The 19,334-nt window shown below is 36.1% G+C and overlaps 2 protein-coding genes across 7 annotated transcripts in view; one reads left to right on the top strand and one right to left on the bottom strand.

The window, feature by feature from the left end:
• Positions 1 to 13,481, bottom strand: part of ccdc50b (coiled-coil domain containing 50b) — a 24,823-nt gene extending 11,342 nt beyond the window's left edge. For 3 of the 6 annotated variants that reach the window (XM_051912289.1, XM_051912290.1, XM_051912292.1), the window contains exons 1-5: positions 13,232 to 13,481; positions 12,272 to 12,367; positions 4,841 to 4,903; positions 4,620 to 4,743; positions 3,818 to 3,908 (exon numbers count right to left, since the gene is read on the bottom strand). In XM_051912289.1, coding sequence (XP_051768249.1) covers positions 3,818 to 3,908; positions 4,620 to 4,743; positions 4,841 to 4,903; positions 12,272 to 12,320 — 327 coding nt within the window. In that variant the 5' untranslated portion in view covers positions 12,321 to 12,367; positions 13,232 to 13,481. Of the gene's footprint in view, positions 1 to 3,817; positions 3,909 to 4,619; positions 4,744 to 4,840; positions 4,904 to 7,491; positions 7,738 to 12,271; positions 12,368 to 13,231 lie in introns of those variants that run through there. The other 3 variants (XM_051912286.1, XM_051912288.1, XM_051912287.1) reach the window with 2 other exon arrangements.
• Positions 13,482 to 15,843: 2,362 nt separating this feature from the next.
• uts2b (urotensin 2, beta) lies at positions 15,844 to 19,283 on the top strand. Its single transcript, XM_051912295.1, has 4 exons — positions 15,844 to 15,980; positions 16,873 to 16,998; positions 18,330 to 18,373; positions 18,474 to 19,283. Exons 1-4 carry the CDS (start codon positions 15,875 to 15,877, stop codon positions 18,573 to 18,575), a joined length of 378 nt encoding a protein of 125 aa, XP_051768255.1. The 5' UTR covers positions 15,844 to 15,874; the 3' UTR covers positions 18,576 to 19,283.
• The last annotated feature ends 51 nt before the right edge of the window (positions 19,284 to 19,334 follow it).

Here is a 19,334-nt window from a genome sequence, read left to right as displayed (position 1 = left end):
AGCAGTTATAAGAACAACGAGACACTGCCAAGATACAGATGGATACATTTAGCCATTACTGGAAATCTGATTTTACACCCAGAATAAGAAAAGGCTACAGCTCCACTGGACATTCACACTGCTGGACTTTGTTTACAGGCTGGCAGAAATACAGAAAGTCAATTACCAGTACAAATCTTTTCTACCTCACTCAACTGCTCTGTTTGCAGTCTAATAATGTCACCGTTAGGCAGAAAGGACAGTCAACACCAGGTGTTCATGTAGAACGACTACAGCACATACTAGGGAAAAAAACACCCCGAGTTAACAAACAGAGCAGGTGCTGATGGACGTTCTCTTTGGTTGAGTCACAGAGGCTGCAAACCAAAACAAAACACAAAAACAACACAAGACATTGCCATTTTCTGTAAGCCTGTCTCAGTTCTTGGTGTCCTATCCCCGGAAATGACCCCGTTTTACAGCAAGTTTAAAACAGCTTACAAATAAACTGCAAAAATACACAACCAAAGAAGACTACTGGTTTTCCAGAGCAATCGTTAAAAAAAAAAAAAAAATAAAAAAATAACTTAAAAGTTTTCAAAAATCAACTAAACAATTACACTTGTGACAATTACATTTGCAGAAAGCACATATTTGTCCTTAAAATGAGCCTAAAAGCACAAACATAAAATAACATTTGAAAGGTTGTTATTACTGTATACAGTATATTCACAGATTGTGAAAATGAAAATATATTAAATACAATTAAAAATGTTAAAAATATTTGTTATATTTTTATATTTATTTATTTTTATTTTGTAATTTTATTTATGTTTTTTTTTTTTTTTTAATTTTGTTTTGTTTTTTAAAATCTGGTCAACTTCATGTAAAAAAATATTATTAATATTGCAACAAGTGAGATTAAAGGCAACAGCAGGAGGTTTGTGTTCCTAAAGTTTCTAAATCTGGAACTAGTGGACAAAATCGTTAATTTTCACGTTTTCATTGCATTCAATGAAAAATAGCAAAGCCAAATACATTTCATGCATCACTATGTCTCTTAAAAATGATAATAATTATTAATTATAATAATAGTTCATAGAACCTGGAAATATTAAAAAACAAAACCATACAAAAATGGATTTTCTCCATTTTTTAAAATACAAAAACAATAACAATTGAGATTTCAGTGATATTCTGACCACTGAACTAGGAAATATCCCCAGTTTCCATTACAGAAATCTGGTTACCTTCAGACAAAATCATTAATTTTCCATTTTTTTAATTGCATTAAATACAAAATATTGAAGCCAACTACATTTCAGTCACTGTAGCTGTGCTTCTATCCACCTATTTATTGCAAATTTTGGGATATTGCATAAAAAAATGCTTTATGGAAACAGCAAGATGCGCATAAATTCAACTGAGTGCTCAATTGAGGCAGATCATTTTTTTGATCCCATAAGAAGGCGTGCATAAACTATGATGGAAACACATTTACCGAATAGATCCCTTGATGTGCAACAAAAAAACTGCCTCAACAGATAATGTGATTGGATAACTAGACTAACCAGTGGACCAATCGCATTGCACAGCATCACAAATGTTGTTTTGGCCATTCTGAAATGCAAAATTCAGAGCCAAAGTCTGTCATCAAAATGGTTGGGAATAATGACCTCCTGGAACTCTTTCATAAGATTGCGTTTCATCCGCATGCAAAGCACAGGTCATTTATGATGTGCGAAAAAAGCACCACAGTGCAACAGCTTTCATATTTATTACAGATATTTTGTGCCAATTTCCCAGGAAGTGACGCTTTTGTTGTCTTGCACACATGGGATGGAAACGGTGCTTTATTCCCAAATGTTTTATGCCACATTCCAATTTTGTGCATAAGTTAAATTTGCAACTTTGGATGGAAACAAAGCTAATGTCTCTTTAAATGAGTCCAAGTACTAGTATAGACCATTACTTCCTCAATTTTTCCAAAGGGCGGAATACAGGGCTCCAGACAGATGGCCTCAGAAAGCCTCTTGTAAATAGACTTTCCACAAATACAGAACCTCACTGTTCATCAAGCGGGACGTGGCCTCCCAGATGAGCGGTCCACCTCCTCAGTAACAAACCACTCATCACCCCGGAAACGCCGCAGACATCACCATGGGAACACTTTCAAAAACCACTCCTGACAACAATGATGACAAAGCTGCTCCTTTAGGCGACAGAAATGTCGCCCAACAGCTAAATAAAGGACACAAAAGAATACTTGAAGCCAGTGGATATCAGAGTGCAAGATCTGGGCCTCAGTCTTGTCAGTCTCTTGTATCTTTTATGTTCTTTATTGTTCTCTGCAAAAGCATCTCTACACAACCGCCACCTCACACAGGTGTTTTAATCAGCTTAACATGAGTGGACAGATAATTAACAACAGAGCAATGAACAAAACACTTTTTTTGGAACTTGCCATTTGTATAGAAATGAATAGGAAAAACACAATGTTCAATATGGTGAATGTTTTGTGGTTCGATATGGTGCCAAATCATCTTTCTGATAGAGACGTTGCCTGTTTTTTAATCCTAGAATGAGCATGGACCAGGTTTTTAGCATTATTTGAGCTAAAGAAGCAACATTTATGATACCAAACATCTGATAATCATCAGTGTTGGGGAAAAAAAGTAATGCATTACAATATTGTGTCACTCCTTAAAAAAGTAACTAATTGCATTACTTAGTTACTTTTTATGAAAAGTAATGTGTTATGTTACTTTTGCGTGTTTATGTCTGATTTTTTTGTTTTTATAACAACAAAAAAAGTTCTATTTTTGTCAAATGTGAAGGGCCCTTTCACATCAAAAGTGAAATAAATAAGCCTCAGGCTGAAGGAAATGCAAATTCACGCCTGTACAGTAGAGGGCGCAGCTCAAATAATCAAACCTTTCAGCTGTGCTGCCATTCTGGAGTACAGAAGAATACGGTACAGGAGAAGAAATAAATGAGTAAATATATGCTCAAATTTAGTCTAGAACTAGTCTAGAATAAGCATCATGTTTACACAAAGCGCACACATCACCTCTGTACTCATGATTTCTCTCAACATGGGAACAGGAGAGCTGTCAGTCAATAAATGGGAAAACAAAGTAACTTGAGTTACTTATTTGAAAAAGTAACTCAGATATTTTGTTGTAAATTTAAAAATAATGCGTTACTTTACTAGTTACTTGAAAAAAGTAATCTGATTACGTAACTCGTGTTACCTGTAATGCATTATCCCTGACACTGATAATCATAATCATGGCTACAAAATATTAGAACACATATTTATAGACCTTATGCGGCAGAGAATCAAGCATGCAGCCATCTTTAGAATTTTGTATTTGAACTTCTGTTGTTGCAGTCGCTCTGTATTTTTCTATGGCATTGCTGTTAAAGAGTAATTAGCTGGTGAAGTGGATTTACTTATTGTAGAGTTACCGAAAGTTATCATGAGCATTGAAGCGGATGTAAGATCTTACCTTCATGCTGTGGAAATACAAACCAGAAGACAGAACACAACGAGCGCAGTGCTGAAAAGAGGCATGGCTACATAAAATCTATATAGGAAATCAAGGCTACATAAATGTTATTCAGTGTCACTATTAACAGTAAGGAACCACTTAGTTAGAATTCCCAAGTGGAATACCAATAACAACATCCTGAAAACCAACCAAAACACCCTAGCATCATGTCAGTGGGATCTGCATGGGCAAACACCACTCGATTTTCTTCAAATAATGTAAGAATCTAGTTTTACAGTCCGGCTTTTTAGGTTTTATCTTTGTCAGGTGTTGATGAAACACACCTCATCCTCTTCCTCTCGCCTCCTGGCCTCCTCGGCACACCTCTGGAGCTCTTCCTGAATCATCTGTGCATATCTGCAGTCCTCTTCCTCCCTGCAAATGAGAGAGACTGTATTAATGATTCAATATATGATTTGATATTTATAATATATGCTTTTTGCTTTCCTCTTTTGTGCCGGTTGCAATATCATGTACACTAGCATTCAAAAGTGTGCAGTCAGTAAGTAATTAATACTTTTATTCAGCAAATGATGTATTTAATTGATCAAAAGTGACAGTAATAGCATTTATAATGATACAAAAGGCTTCTATTTCAAATAAATGTTGTTCTTTTGAACTTTCTATTCATCAAAGAATCCTGCACAACTGTTTTCATCATTGATAATAATAATAAATGTTCCTTAAACAGCAAATCAGCATATTAGAATGATTTCTGAAGGATCATGTGATGCTGAAGACTGGAGTAATGATGCTGAAAATACAGCTTTGATCACAGTAATAAATTACATATTTAAAATACATACATAAAAACCCTAAACAAGTCCATGCACCAAGTGAAAAAAAGCAACTCTACTGAGTCTTGTCAGGCTGATTTTACTCTGAATCCAAAAATTTTTTCCTGTGTGTTTTTTATTTTTATTTTTTTTTAACTCACACAATATACAAACTAATCAAGTTATCCAACAAGAATGAGTCAAGTCATCTGTTTTCCACAAAGTCATTTGCATATCCTAAATGTCTGTGGTTTTGTGGTGGTGCTGACTGAGTAATTCGGGGCGCGTGTCGAGGCCTGACGATGCTTACAGCTGCCGAAGGTCTCGGCGGAGATCCGCTCGCTGTTCCTCTTCCTCCTGCAGCCTCCGGGCCAAACGAACATCATTCTGCACCGCCTGGTTCTTCTGGATGTTGGAGCTGTAAAACTGCTCAACTGAGATAAAAAAGTTGAATCAGGTTCATGGCCTATTTTAACCCAGTAAAATAAGGAAGGATGAGCAAGATTACAGGAAGTAGATCCTTATACTCACTTTCCTGCTCTTGAAGACTGTGAGCCAGAGCTCCGTCCTCTAACACAGAGAAACACTGGCACACTGCGGGGGGAAAACACAAAAATATAGGAAGGAGTGTAAACTAAATTAACAGGTCATTAAGGGTTCATTATAGTGATTTTGCTACAGTAAAATTACTGTTATCTTTATAACACAGGACAACAGCAATGTAGCTGATACTAATGTTCAATAGATTCATTTGAATAATAAATTCTCTCATTAAGTAAAATGATTCATTGATATGAAATGTAGTCTAATTGGTGCAATTTAATTTTACACATGTTTTTTTGAGCTAGAAATATCCAGTTTATAAACATTTTATTCTAATTTAGTCCATCATTTCACATGAGGAGTGAAGTCACTAAAGAGTTAAGCAGGCTCTGAATGTGCTGCAAATTCTGCAAAATGTGTTTAAGTCACTGTCATTCTTTTCAGTGCTAAACTGAAATAATTCCAAATACCTTTATTTAAGAAAAGTCTGCACTATTTCCCTGGCAAAAATAAAATTACAACCAGCTTAAAGCAGGGCTTTTGTATATATTCATCACGGCCAGGGTTGTTATTGTTGTTATTGTTGAGTAAAACTAATACAAATTGTTTTTGATAATTGAAATGAAGCAGAAAGATCATAATATATATATATATATATATATATATATTAGATGAAGTTGCCTTTGACAACTTACTGAATTAAAATAAGTTTAAGCACTAAAATTACTAAAGCTGAAAAAAAAAATTACAGCTAAATAGAAATGAAAAAAAAAGAAAAAAAAATGCTACACTGACATTCGCATATAAAAACAAAAGATAATTCAAAATATTAATAAACGCCATAATAGTATATAAATACTAGTAAAATATCTCTGATCATGGCAGTAGTAATAAATCAAATGATGATCAAATGATGGAGAAGAGCATGCCAACCATAACATGTGGTATAATTTAAAGGGGACCAATAATGCCACTTTTACAAGATGTAATATACGTCTCTGGTGTCCCCAGAATGTGTCTGTGAAGTTTCAGCTCAAAATACCCCACAGATCATTTATTATAGCTTGTCAAATTTGCCCCTATTTGGGTTTGAGCAAAAACACACCGTTTTTGTGTGTGTCCCTTTAAATGCAAATGAGCTGCTGCTCCCGGCCCCCTTTCCAGAAGAGGGCAGAGCTTCAACAGCTCACGCTTCAGTTGCTCAACAACAACAAAGCTGGAGAATCTCACGCAGCCAAAATGAGGATTGTCAGTAACGGTGTTCAGCCTTACATTGTTCAAACCGGAGTCGAACACTGATGAAGAGATTCAGGAAGAAGTTACAACTTTTAGAATGAAACTGGACGTTTCTGAATGGTTAGTGGATAAATTTATGTAGTTGCTGTGGAGTTGATTCAACTCATCGACCAGCATGTGCCGTCATGTTAATCTTTTGTGCAAATCCAGCATTGAATTGACCCTTGTTTGTGAAGCAGTCCGGCGTAAAATGACGGTATGGTAACAACACTCTACTACAACAACTCTTCCTCTTCTCTAAAGTAGCCCAACTTGGCCTCACCCCCTTTGTCGTGTGTTCTCGGGGGCAGAGTTCATGTAAATTTTGGGGTTTGTGATGTCACCAAACTGAGGAGAAGCTCATTGTAGCCCCTACCAGCCGTTCGTTGTAGTCCTTAAAAAGTGATTTCTGTAAAAGAAAATATCTCACTTTGCATTGAACTTTGAGCGTTGTAACTTTGCAGATACTGTTTATGCTCAAACAGCAACATTACACACTAACTAAAGTTAAAAAAGTGAAATCATAATCAAGGACCCCTTTAAAACACTCGCCATTTTAATAAATCTGATTTGGTGTTAGGATTGCAGTGATGCTGTAAAGTCTATCTTGGTAACTTATCACTCAGAACCGCCTGCAAGATATTGTGCAAATTAGTCTTATTCTTGAGTGACGTATTTGTACAATAATTTACCTGCTTGACAGTTTGTGCCAATAAACAACGTTATCAGCGCATGCAATTTATTCTCTCGGACCGGTTTATGTTTCGGTCCATCTCTGTCTCCGCTCTACTAATAATGCCACGCTGAGGCCCAAACAGGAAAACTACTGCCAAGCCAACTGGGTCAACAACTTTTACACAATGGCTCAGAGGAAAAGCACATAATGCCCAATAAGCTTAGAGAGGTGTGTCAATGTGATCGGCCAAAACAGCTCACTCGAATGCCACTGAACGACTATTAACGACTATTAAACAATAGAAACCTGAAGAAAGACATCCAAGCAAACACACAACAGGCTCTGCTGAAGGTCAAATAAAACCCTGCACATTAAACACATAATATAACAACCCTCCGTCTCTCTCTATCTCGTGTGGAAAAATCAGTGAGCTAATAAAAGCTCATGAACTATCGCACAAGCATGTTAAACATCAGAGTCATAAAATCTGACACTCCATTATTAAAGACAGTCCGTCTAATTACAGATCTGTCGGAGCTGTAGCACTTTTAAAGACATATTAAAGCATATGACAACATAACACAGCTATGCATTGCAACTAACAATCAGACACATGCAAGATTCTATAAACAACTCAGCTATCCTTAAAGTCCTAGTCTCAAGTTGTGTTATTCTGCATTGGATTTACCGTTTTTAAAGATGCGTCTGCGTCCGTTTGTCAAACTCTGTCTACTGCCATGAAGCACATACACACACGCGTGTGAGCTCATTCTATGTGTGGTGAAGATCAGTCCGTCATGCTTTTCTGTTAGTAAACAGCACTGGTGCTCAACCAGAACAGATGGATTTAAAAAAAAAAAAAAAAAAAGTTAGGAAAAACCCCTGTTGGTTCTGCAGCACCTCCACCCTGATCCGGAATGGAAAAGCTGACATGGGCACTCTCAGGACAGAAGCTTGTTTCATAAAGGTTGGCATACTCATAGTTAAACTAAATGCCATGAAAAGGGTTTTTGTGCATAACAAGAGTCAATGTTGTGCAAGTTAAAATTAGAACCGGTTTTAAACCAGAAATAGTGACGTGCAATTCCTGAAAGAAATGGAAACAGCTTTGATGCCTTTGAATGCAGACATGAACATGGATGATTGATTCAAACACTGTCACTGATTGGTACCATGTTAGATTTTATCACAGCTGTGAGGATGAGGAAAAAAGTAACAATAGTTATGGAAATAAAATTCAATGACTTTGACCTGAATCCTAAAAAAGCTGCAAGGATGTTTTTCCAAACATGTTAAAGAGTCATTAAAGTGGTCAAACACTTAATGTTAAAAAGTTTGTGGTCCGTAATGTTTTTTATGCTCGCTAAGGCTGCATTTATTTTATAAAAAATATTGTAAAACAGTAATATTGTGAAATATTATTACAATTTTAATGAACTGTTTTTTATGTGAATATATTTTAAAATGTAATTTATTCCTGTGATGCAAAGCTGAATTTTCAGCATCATTACTCCAGTCTTTAGAGTCACATGATCCTTCAGAAATCATTCTAATATGATTATTTGCTGCTCAAGAAACATTTATGATTATTATCAATGTTAAAAAAGAGTTGTGCTGTTTAATATTTTTGTGGGAAGCGTGATATATTTTTTTAAGATTCTTTGATGAATAGAAAGTTCAAAAGTGTCTTTACTGTCACTTTTGATCAATTTAATGATCCTTCTTGAATTAAAGTATTAGTATTTATTATGAATATGGGTAGAATGAATGAAAATCGGATGTACATCCACCATGTTGTTACTGTCACGTGACCTACCACCATCAGTTGGGTCTCTTCACTGCCATTCATAAATCCTCTCCCATGGCCTCATGGGATAGTAAAGTGTCCGTTGAATGCACACTTCAGAGTAGTTGGTCATCTACTCTGCCTTCAAAGTATTCGGACAATGCTACTCTTTTGGCATACTGTTTTTCGCATACTATATAGTAGGGAAATATTCGATTTCGGATGCTGCATTATATTTTTGCTTTAAAATCAAATATTTCTGACAGCCAAAGAAATTGGCGCCACATAGAGTGAAAAATTCTAATTTTGTTAGAATAGATGTTCATGAGGTGTAAGAATAAATAATGTCAGCCCTTTAAAAGAGACAGAAGACAATGAAGGGTGGTTAAAGGATTAGTTCATTTCAGAATTCAAATTTCCTGATAATTTACTCACCCCCATGTCATCCAAGATGTTCATGTCTTTCTTTCTTCAGTCAAAAAGAAATTAAGGTTTTTGCGGAAAACATTCCAGGATTTTTCTTCATATAGTGGACTTCAACAGCTTGAAGGTCCAAATTGCAGTTTCAGTGCAGCTTCAAAGAGCTCTACATGATCCCAGACAAGGAATAAGGGTCTTATCCAGTGAAACAATCGGTCATTTTCTAAAAAAATAAATATTATATACTTTTTAACCACAAATACTTGTCTTGCACTGCTCTGCGATGCGTCACGCATTACGTAATCACATTGGAAAGGTCATGATGTAGGTGCAAGTACCGCGGTAGGGCAAAAAACTCCATCCAACGTTGTGTTTTACCTTTTTTGTAAAGGGCGTTTGACTTAGTCTTTGCACATTTGCTTTGTAAACACTGGATCGGTACTTGCCTACATGACGCGTGACCTTTCAAACGTGATTACATAATGCGTGGCTCATCGCATCGCAGTGCAAGACGAGCATTTGTGGTTAAAAAGTATATATTTTCTAGAAAATGACCAATCATTTCACTAGATAAGACCCTTATTCCTCATCTGGGATTGTGTAGAGCCCTTTGAAGCTGCACTGAAACTGCAATTTGGATCTTCAACCCGTTGGTCCCTGTTGAAGTCCACTATATGGAGAAAAATCCTGGAATGTTTTTCTCAAAAACTTTAATTTTTTTTGACTGAAGAAACATCTTGGATGACATGGGGGTGAGTAAATTATCAGGAAATTTTAATTCTGCAGTGAACTAATCCTTTAAGGGTGCATTTGTTGGGATAAGACAATGGTCTGTCCCATTTGTTTGACCCCCTCAGCTGAGCGGAGGCCCCCGGGGACAAACAGATGGTGCTATTCAGAGTCCACAGAAACAAAGAAAAGAGAGAAAAGACAGTAATCGGGACCCCTGCATGAAACTATCAAGCGTTTATCGCTCGTCTTTTCCTGTATGTTGCTCTCCTCTCCCAATAACTCACTTTCTCCTGCAGTTCTTTGTCTATATTTGGCTCGAGGAGCCGAAGCAGAAGCAGAAGCTATAAATATCCGACAGCGAAGTTAAGGGAGGTTCACACATGAACTCAGAGAAACAGGTCAGAAGCTCTGCTTTAAAACCCAGTGAGTTTCAGGAGCGAATATAAGGCCTTAAAATGCATTATGGGTAGGCATCTCACTGGGTAGGTGTTTATATAGCGTCCCGTTTCATGCACAGACAGTCTGTCTGCTTTCTAGGCCGTGCATAAGTTTATATGAACAACCAAAGAGCACTTCCCTGTTTCTTCTGCCTTCTTCTTGTTTATAGATTTTTGATGTAAACTGATCTAAATTCTCCTGCACTTGAACTCTTCACACCTCTTTCCTGCCTCCAGCTTTAGGCCAAAACGGGAGAAGATTGGAATCTCAACCTAAATCCTGTTTAAGAAACAGGAACGCTGGGAAGCTCTTGAGCTCATCCAGGGCAGATAAAGAGCATGAGTGTGCAGACGCTCTCCAGCTCTTATCAGCACCACACAACTCTGGCTCACTCGATCTGTCCCGGTCTCACATCACATTCCTGAATGCTGATCTCATCTCCTACAACACACAACAGCAGCTCTGCCAAACCACATCTGAGACAACAGCAAACCTGCACAGGAATATTAACCAGCTGCTGATTAAGCATTCAAAAGTTTTTACCTTAATTTTCTTCTTTGAATACTTTTTATTTTACTAAACTGAAAGATTATGGATAATTACATGTAAGTTTGCTGTGAATAAAAAGCTTTTGCAAGAGCATTTTCTTCCTGCATGCAGTAGCTGAGATGAAGAACAGTTAGCGGATTAATCATTTTAGATTTACATGATGCATTTACATAGATTGATTGTTATTTTAAATTATTTATATACTATTATAGTATTTATCATTTTTTATTTGCTTTTTTTAATTTTAGTATTTTTATGTACTTTTGTCATTCTTATTAGTTTTTAAAATATTTCTATTAAGCTTAATTATTATTATTATTTTTTTTTTTTTTACAATTTTTTGTTAGTAATTTTAGTACTTCAACCTAAACTTTTGCATTTCAGTTAGTTGCCATGGTCAAGTTTTTTCATAAGTTTTTCATCTAATATTTATGTAGGCTTTATTTCAATTAACAATAATGATTTTTAATCATTTTAGGGTCTGTTTTCAACACCGTTTTCAACTAAAAACTGAAAACTTTTTGTACGTTTTGTCCATTCATTTACACGATAACGGCGTTTTGGGGGCTTGAAAACGTTTTAAAGTGCAAGTTTTTGAAAACGTACCAATGTAAACAACAGAAACACGAATTTCTTAAAATGGTGACGTCATGCGTGTTACATGTTCAGTCTAAAAGTGACATCGCCATCTACTGGCCTGGCAGCAGAATACAGCATTTCGTTTTTAATCATTTTCGCGGATCCTTGTGAACGGGGATTGTTTTGACAACATTTTTGATCATTTTCACAAAACTTTCATGGGCCATGGAATATTTTGTTGTTTGAATATCTGAACTATATACAGAGATTCTAGCTTCATGCATTCTTCTTTTTTTAACACTTGAATGCGGGGCAAATTTAATAAAAAAGCAACATTTTGAACAGAAAGCTTAGAAAATCGTGTTTTTCTCAAAGACTTTGTCCGGATCAGATTCAGTATGATGATTAAAACATAGTAGATTGAGTCCTTCAACACCCCCAAAACTTGCATAGTCTGATTCCTGGGTCGACATTTAATTCGGTAGCGTTAGGCAGTTTTGATTTATATGCTGCTGTTCAATGTTTGATGGTCACATTAGTAAAATGCTTCTATTGCTTGCTTCTGCTTCTTTTTAGATTGTTTTTGGATCCGGAGACTCTGTACTCTTTCAGAAGATGCGTAATGGCGCCCCCTAGTGAAAACATGGATTGCCAGTGTTGTTTGCCGAATTTCGACACACTGCAAAATTATTCCCCCCCCTCGTTGAAGTCACCATTTGATTGCCTATTCTTAACCCCACCCCTACTCCTAACCCCACACCTTCTACTGGCAGGGGGTCGAAATTCAGCACAACACCAGAAAATTCCGTCAATGGCGGTGAAAGAGTTAACAACAACATTGCAACATGGAACATATTTTAAAACACTTTTTTATAGTTCTCTGTTCAAATAAAATTACACTTTTAACGTGCATACCTGAGGAGAGAGCAAAAGAATTAAAGATGCAAAACAGAAAAACCCATACCGTCATAAACACCGGGCAGGTGAGATTTGTCGATGTCGATTTCCGCCATAACTGATTCCACACTGAGCTCACAGTCTCATGATGTTCTGAAGAAACCTGTGGCATCAAACAAACATAACTGACATTCATAGTTTTACAGGTTGCTAGTATCACTACTACAATTTCTTATCACTGTAAAACACTGGAAGCGATCAGTACGACTTCTATAACATGCCAGTAGCCGTAATCTAATCTCCATAAATCCTGGAACAATAGCACATATTGTGTCAAGGATAAATACGTTGGCAAAGTTCTTATTTCCTGTTTGTTTCCTGTTTGTGAGCCATTAATCTTACTTTGATAAGCTTAGGAAATTATGTTTGTGTATCAATAACAAGAAATCACAAATATAGCTAATCCATTCAACTCACCAGAATTATCATCAAATATAATGTTGAAATACATTTAGGTTTAGTAGTCAGGTTAGAATGACCTTGTAAGGAATGTGCAAACTTCTTAAATTAATGCAATACAATATAACAGCAACATGCAATACTACTGTAATGTCTTATACATTGTGAAAGACATTACAGTAGTACAGTAATATCAGAGAAATCTTAAAGTGCATGAATTCAGGGAAGCTGATTTCTATATTTTATCCAAACACATTTATAAGTAGGTTTTACATCTCAAAACAAAATGATTTGAACATTTATTGGTCCCAGTTTAATAATGTCCTACTACAGTATTCTCACATGGAAAACTAGGTCAAACTTTCAGTGTTAGTGTTGCTGTTTCTACATTCACTAAGATTAATGAACCACATACAGTCAACTTAATATATAAACAATAATTACATGTTAAATTTCTTTTGTTATTTTGTTGAGTTGCACTTAAATAGACTTAATACATGCACTGTGAACAACATAAACACTGTAATATAAATGTGCTCCAGAAAACATGATTAAAAAACAAACTTACCCTCTTCTGTCACTCCAGACACGCGCAGCAGCTCCGTGAAAGTCTCGTCTCATCCACACACACGCTTGAATCAGACGTGACACACAATATTACACAAACATTCGTGTGTCGTATGACTGTAGTCTATCACTGGAGCACCTTCTCTCCTGAATGAGCCCTGTGTCGTCTATTCTTCATGTTTAGGCTGTTTTCCTTACACACAATGACAGTTTGAGTTCGGCTGCAACTTTTGTTCTCAGTCAAAACAAAGAGAAACATGTGGTGTTTCACACGAGCCTTTCGCGCCGCCTGCTGGTCATTTTGAGGAATTGTTTCACTTTGGTCTACAAACATGTAACCCTGTTTCAATATTTTGCAAGTGGTGCGAGCTGCAGAGCCAAATGACCTCCAGCTCCACCTCTCTGGAGCTCAAGGGTGGAGCTTAACATGTTTAATGGGTGGAGAGAGTTATGGGTAGGGTTAAGGTGTGGTTGGGGAATGCAGCTCCACCCATCATGCCCACAGTAGGTCTAGAGAGGGGGAGCTGGAGGTTATGGCTCTGCATTGAGTAGCTATGAAAGCTTCAGGCCACTAAGATTTCTTTTTAAGGACATTAACACTTTTATTCAGAAAGGATGCATTAAATTGATCAAAATTGAAAGTAATGGCTTTTGCATTGTTACAAGACTAAAACTAAACTAAAAATAAAAATATATTGTACACAAAAAAATCTATTTCAAATAAATGCTGCTGTTCTGAACTATATAATCATTAAACAATCCTAATTTCACAAAAATATGAAGCAGCACTGTTTTTAAAGTAGTTATAATAAAATATTAAGAACATTCATTAAAATGTTATTTTATTCAGCAAATTCACGAAGGGATTAGAAGATAGTCGTAAGGCTTCACAGTAACTGGTGAATGGATATTTTATGCCATGTTTTGTACATTAAAGCAAGGCATTTATTTCAGATAAGATAGTGCAAGTAAACTATTCAACCCAACACTTTTACTGAAGGAAGTTTGTTAGGTTTGTTAGGTAAAGAAAGAACAAAAGAAAGAATGGATAGAACTGATCATCCAGACAGACAGATAGATAGAGAGAAAGAACGATAGAAAGATAGATAGAACGACGGATTGAGAGAAAGAATGATAGAATGATAGACATATGATATGATGATAAAAAAATAAGATAGATAGATAGATAGACAGACGGATGGATAGACAGACAGATAGACGGATAGACAGACAGATAGAAGGATAGACAGACAGACAAATGGATAGACAGATAGATGGATAGACAGACAGACAGACAGACAAATGGATAGACAGATAGATGTATAGACAGACAGACAGATGGATAGAAATAGATGGATAGACAGACAGACAGGCAGACAGACAAACAGACAGATGGACAGACAGACAGACAGATGGATAGACAGACAGACAGACTGACAGATCGATAGACAGAGAGACGGATAGATAGACAGACAGACAAACAGATAGATAGACAGACGATAGACAGACAGACGGACGGATAGACGGATCGATAGACAGAGACGACAGACAGAGACAGACAGAAGGATAGATAGATAGACAGACAGACAGACAGACAGACGGATGATAGATAGACAGACAGACAAATGGATAGACAGATAGATGGATAGACAGACAGACAGACAGATAGAGATAGATTGACAGACAGACAGATAGAGATAGATTGACAGACAGACAGACAGATGGACAGACAGACAAACAGATGGATAGACAGACTGACAGAACGATAGACAGAGAGACGGATAGATAGACAGACAAACAGATAGATAGACGATAGACAAACGGACGGATAGACGGATTGACAGATCAATAGACAGACAGACGACAGACAGATAGACAGACAGACAGACAGATGGATAGATCGATGGACAGACAGACAGATAGACAGACAGACAGATAGATATAAAGATAGATATAAAGATACACAGACAGACAGACAAATGGATGGATGGATGGGAGAGAGAAAGAGAATGTTCCGGTTGCAGAGTCAGCAGTATGTCCATCACTCAGTCTAATAAATTATATTGACACGCAGCTCTGAGGCCAGAATAACTCTCACCTTTTTTTATTTACACCATTAAGAATATTGGTCACTCTTTCTGTCTGCCATTTCCAATCTGTCCCATTTCTGAGTCTCTTAAAATAGAAGCCGCAGGGGTTGTAAGGATGATACACTTGAGTAACCGCAGTGGGCATCATGGTAAATAAATCTTAGCAGCCTCTTAAATAAATGAATTAAGCGGGCAATTTGCCTGGCCGACTCCATCCTGCAAGCTCTAACACAAAGTACCGTTTTCCCACCTGCGTTCGGGTGGGATTTATGAACTCGTCTGGATTACATCCCGCGCTGCTAAAATAGTGCGGCCCATCCCTGACGCACAGACCCGCGTCTGTCTTTCAGTTTTATTGATCCATTAATTTATCCTCTGTGAATTTACAAGCACAGAATATGCAAAAGGTGGAGAGGAGGTCAGTGATGGAGATGGAAGAGATGACATGGCCAGTGATGGAGGGTATATAAGTCCAGGACAGAAACAGAACGGACACGTTGAGACGAGATCTCCTGGCTGAAGTCGCACAAGAAAGAGTTTTTTTACGTGTCATCATGATGTGTAAACTGTTTCTGTTTTTTGCTCTGCTTCTTATCATCCTTGAACCTCTGCTGGGGCATCCGGGTGTCCATCCGGCAGAGATGACCTACGCCAGGCCTGGTGAGTGCTCTCATCTGCTCTCCTTCACAGACTGATTCAACCTGAAAGATTTTTAGGCTCAAATCTCAGGTTTCTCCAGGAAATTGTGCCTCCTGTAACTCACTTGGGATAAAAGCATCTGTTAAATGTTAAGACTGTAAAAATCCATTATTTATGGGGAAAAAAGATTTCATGTGCTAAAATATAAAATAAGAGTATTTAATATAATATATAATGCAGGTCAGATTTTATCTTTTCAAAATAAATGAATACTTTTATTCAGAAAAGATGCATTAAATTGTTCTAAAGTATCAGTAAAACATTTATATTGATACAAAAAAATTTATTTTATGAAATAATCCTGAAAAATAATGAATGGTTTTCACAAAAATATGAAGCAATACAACTGTTTTCAACATTGATAATAATCAGAAATGTTTCTGAGCAGCAAATCAGCATATTAGAATGATTTCTGAAGGATCATGTGACACTGAAGACTGGAGTAATGATGCTGAAAATTCAGCTTTGCATCACAGGAATAAATTAATTTTTTAAAAATATATTCAAATAAAAAACAGCTTGTAAAATTGTAAAAATATTTCACAATATTACCATTTTTACTGCATTTTTGATCAAATAAATGCAGCCTTGGTGAGCACAAAAGGCTTCTTTCAAAAATATAAATTTTATCAACCCCCAACTTTTGGATAATATAATATAATATAATATAATATAATATATGCAAACATTTGAAAATCTAAGATTTCTTTTATTTAAACCTAGAAATAAACAAAAAAATACTTTGAATAGATTAAATACATAAGACTGAATCTAAAATACACCAATAAAATAAATCTTAAGGATCAGATTAGGTACAAGCCTGAGTTGTGTTCTCTGTCATGTTCATCTGTAGTGCTTATAGAAGAGGAGCAGGCGGTCAATCCAGAAGACCTGAGTTACTCGGAACAAGCGTATCTGTCCCAGAGTGCCGCAGGATTCGGTTACCCGTCCCTCATCACTGGAGACATCAGCAGTGATGGTGAGCAGCTGGTTTAAATATGCTCTTTGTTAAAAATTTCATTGCTTAGATCTTACTTTTTCATAGATGCTTCTCCTGAGGAGAGCTAGCTGGCAGATCATTTGATTTCAGGAGAATTTGATGAGAAATGTTTGAGTTCATATTGAAATCAGTATCTTGGCAAATCGTAACGCAATTTGAGACATCAGAAACTCCACTGGGGTATTTTTTCATCAGGAGAAGCATCTGAGAAATTCATTTATTGCTGTGTAGAAGAAACAATGAAGACATTAGAAACACTTTACAATTTCACGTTCAGCCATGACAAATCTCAGGATAGTTTGTAAAACATTTTATTAATGTAAATAGAATGTACGTAGGTTTAGTCTTGGCAGACTAAGATCTAGGCAGGTGGTGCTGGGGAGGAGGAGGGCGAGAATAAGAATTTGCATAGTGCGTTCATTTGGATGAGTCATGGTTATAAAGGAAAATGAAAATGGATACATGAAATTAATTGGCTGGGAACAAACCAATCAGAACATAAATAGAAAATACATTAGTTAATGAACTAACAATGAACAACACTTCTACAGCTAATGTTAATCTCAACATTCACTAATATATTCTTAAGATCACATCTGTTAACATTAGTTAATGCACTGTGAACTAACATGAACATTTTTATTAAGTAACATTAACAGGTTAGTAAATACTAAAATATATTGCGCATTGTTAGTTTACTGCAAGGTTTCTTCCTCAGTAGTTTTGCAAATGATCCTAAAACCAAGATACAAAATGACATAAAATATGAAGTCTTGATTAAAATGAAGTGAGTTTATGATTAAAAAATATCTGCCAACAAAGCTCAGAAAATCATCTTAATTCAAAGGGAAACTCATTGACACATATTTGTTCTCTATTTGTTGACACATGTTTGACTCCATTTGCATCTCAAGTAAATTCATCTTGATTTAAATATGTTTAGATATTTGTATCGGAAAACAGAACAAAAATATTGAGGAAGAACAGTATTTTTTGTTTTGTTTTTTGCAATGCATGCAAAATTTAATGACATGAATTTCTGAATTTAAGACTTTCTGCTCTGATTTAAGACCTCTTTATTTGTTTAACATTGACTTAAGACTTTTAAAGACCTTTTTAAGACGCACAGAAACCTTGTTTCATGCATTAACTAACTAATGTTAACAAATGAGACCTTATTAAACAGTTAATCTATTAAAGGTGTGTTTATTAAAAAGCTTTTTTGTACATTGATCCAGCAATTATAGTAACTTAAAAAACACAGATGAGACTGTAACTCACTCTTCTGGCTTTATTCTTCTTCCTCACAGGCCTCAGAACAGCTGGATTTGTCCCGAGTCAAGCTGTAAAAGAAGTGAGTGATTGATTGAAACCCATGACATTATTCAACATCATGTCAAAAGAGACAGTGATGAAGTTTTATTTAAATATGTTTACTTATTTTTGTCATTCAGGTCTTGCTGGAAAAGCCGCTGTTGAGTCGTTTCCTGGGCGGCAGGAAGCAGTACCGCAAGCGAGGCAGCAACACAGAGTGCTTTTGGAAATACTGTGTCTAAATAAACACTTACATGCTCCTGCATAGCTGAGTGTTCTCATGCGCTTTACGTGTAATTTTCAACACTCGTGCACAAACTTTGTGGCCCTGATGCACTAAATTTGCAAAAAAATATATTTATGTTTGTAGGAATAATAGCTGATAATTTATTTGTACATACCTGCTGTTTAGCTTTGATGTAAATAAAGTAAATATGTTTGAGAAAACAGGGTTTGGATATTGTCGTGTACACATGAAATACAACAAAATACAAAAGTAGATGAATACTGAGAAATATGAGGTCATACTTCATATCGAAGTCATTGAGTTTTTTTTTTATTTTTTATTCATAGTTATGTGGTCAAAATATTTCCCTGAATTTGAGACAAAATGGCTTTTTTCATACAGTTCATTTGTATTTTGCACCTTTCTTTTGTAAAATACATTTTACTGATATTTACATTTGTTTTCTTTCTAAAAACTGTACAAAATTTATCTTTGATCACAAAACTGTACAAATCAGAAGTTTGCTGTTGGGTACGGACTGACGGGTTAACAATCGGGCCTCTGGCAACTCTCTGTTACTGCAACAACATAAAAATCATAAAGGAACTACGTCTAATGTGACATCAGGAACAGCACAGGAAACACGCTCACAATGACACACGTCAGCTCTGACATAGATACAACAGATCAATAAATTAAAAAAAGACAAGATGACAAAAATGAGGTTTGGTGAAAATGGTACAGTACGCTGCAATGAGTTGGTCTTTCTGGATGA

Source organism: Ctenopharyngodon idella, chromosome 11 (genome assembly GCF_019924925.1).
Source record: "Ctenopharyngodon idella isolate HZGC_01 chromosome 11, HZGC01, whole genome shotgun sequence".
Taxonomy (NCBI): domain Eukaryota; kingdom Metazoa; phylum Chordata; class Actinopteri; order Cypriniformes; family Xenocyprididae; genus Ctenopharyngodon; species Ctenopharyngodon idella.
The sequence above is the reverse complement of the archived record's forward strand: the minus strand, read 5'-3'. Positions and strand labels throughout refer to the sequence as shown.

Coding starts and splice junctions, on each gene's coding strand:
- uts2b (XM_051912295.1), top strand. CDS start 15,875: ATGATGTGTAAACTGTTTCTGTTTTTTGCTCTGCTTCTTATCATCCTT. Junction 15,981..16,872: donor GATGACCTACGCCAGGCCTG/GTGAGTGCTCTC, acceptor GTTCATCTGTAG/TGCTTATAGAAGAGGAGCAG. Junction 16,999..18,329: donor TGGAGACATCAGCAGTGATG/GTGAGCAGCTGG, acceptor TCTTCCTCACAG/GCCTCAGAACAGCTGGATTT.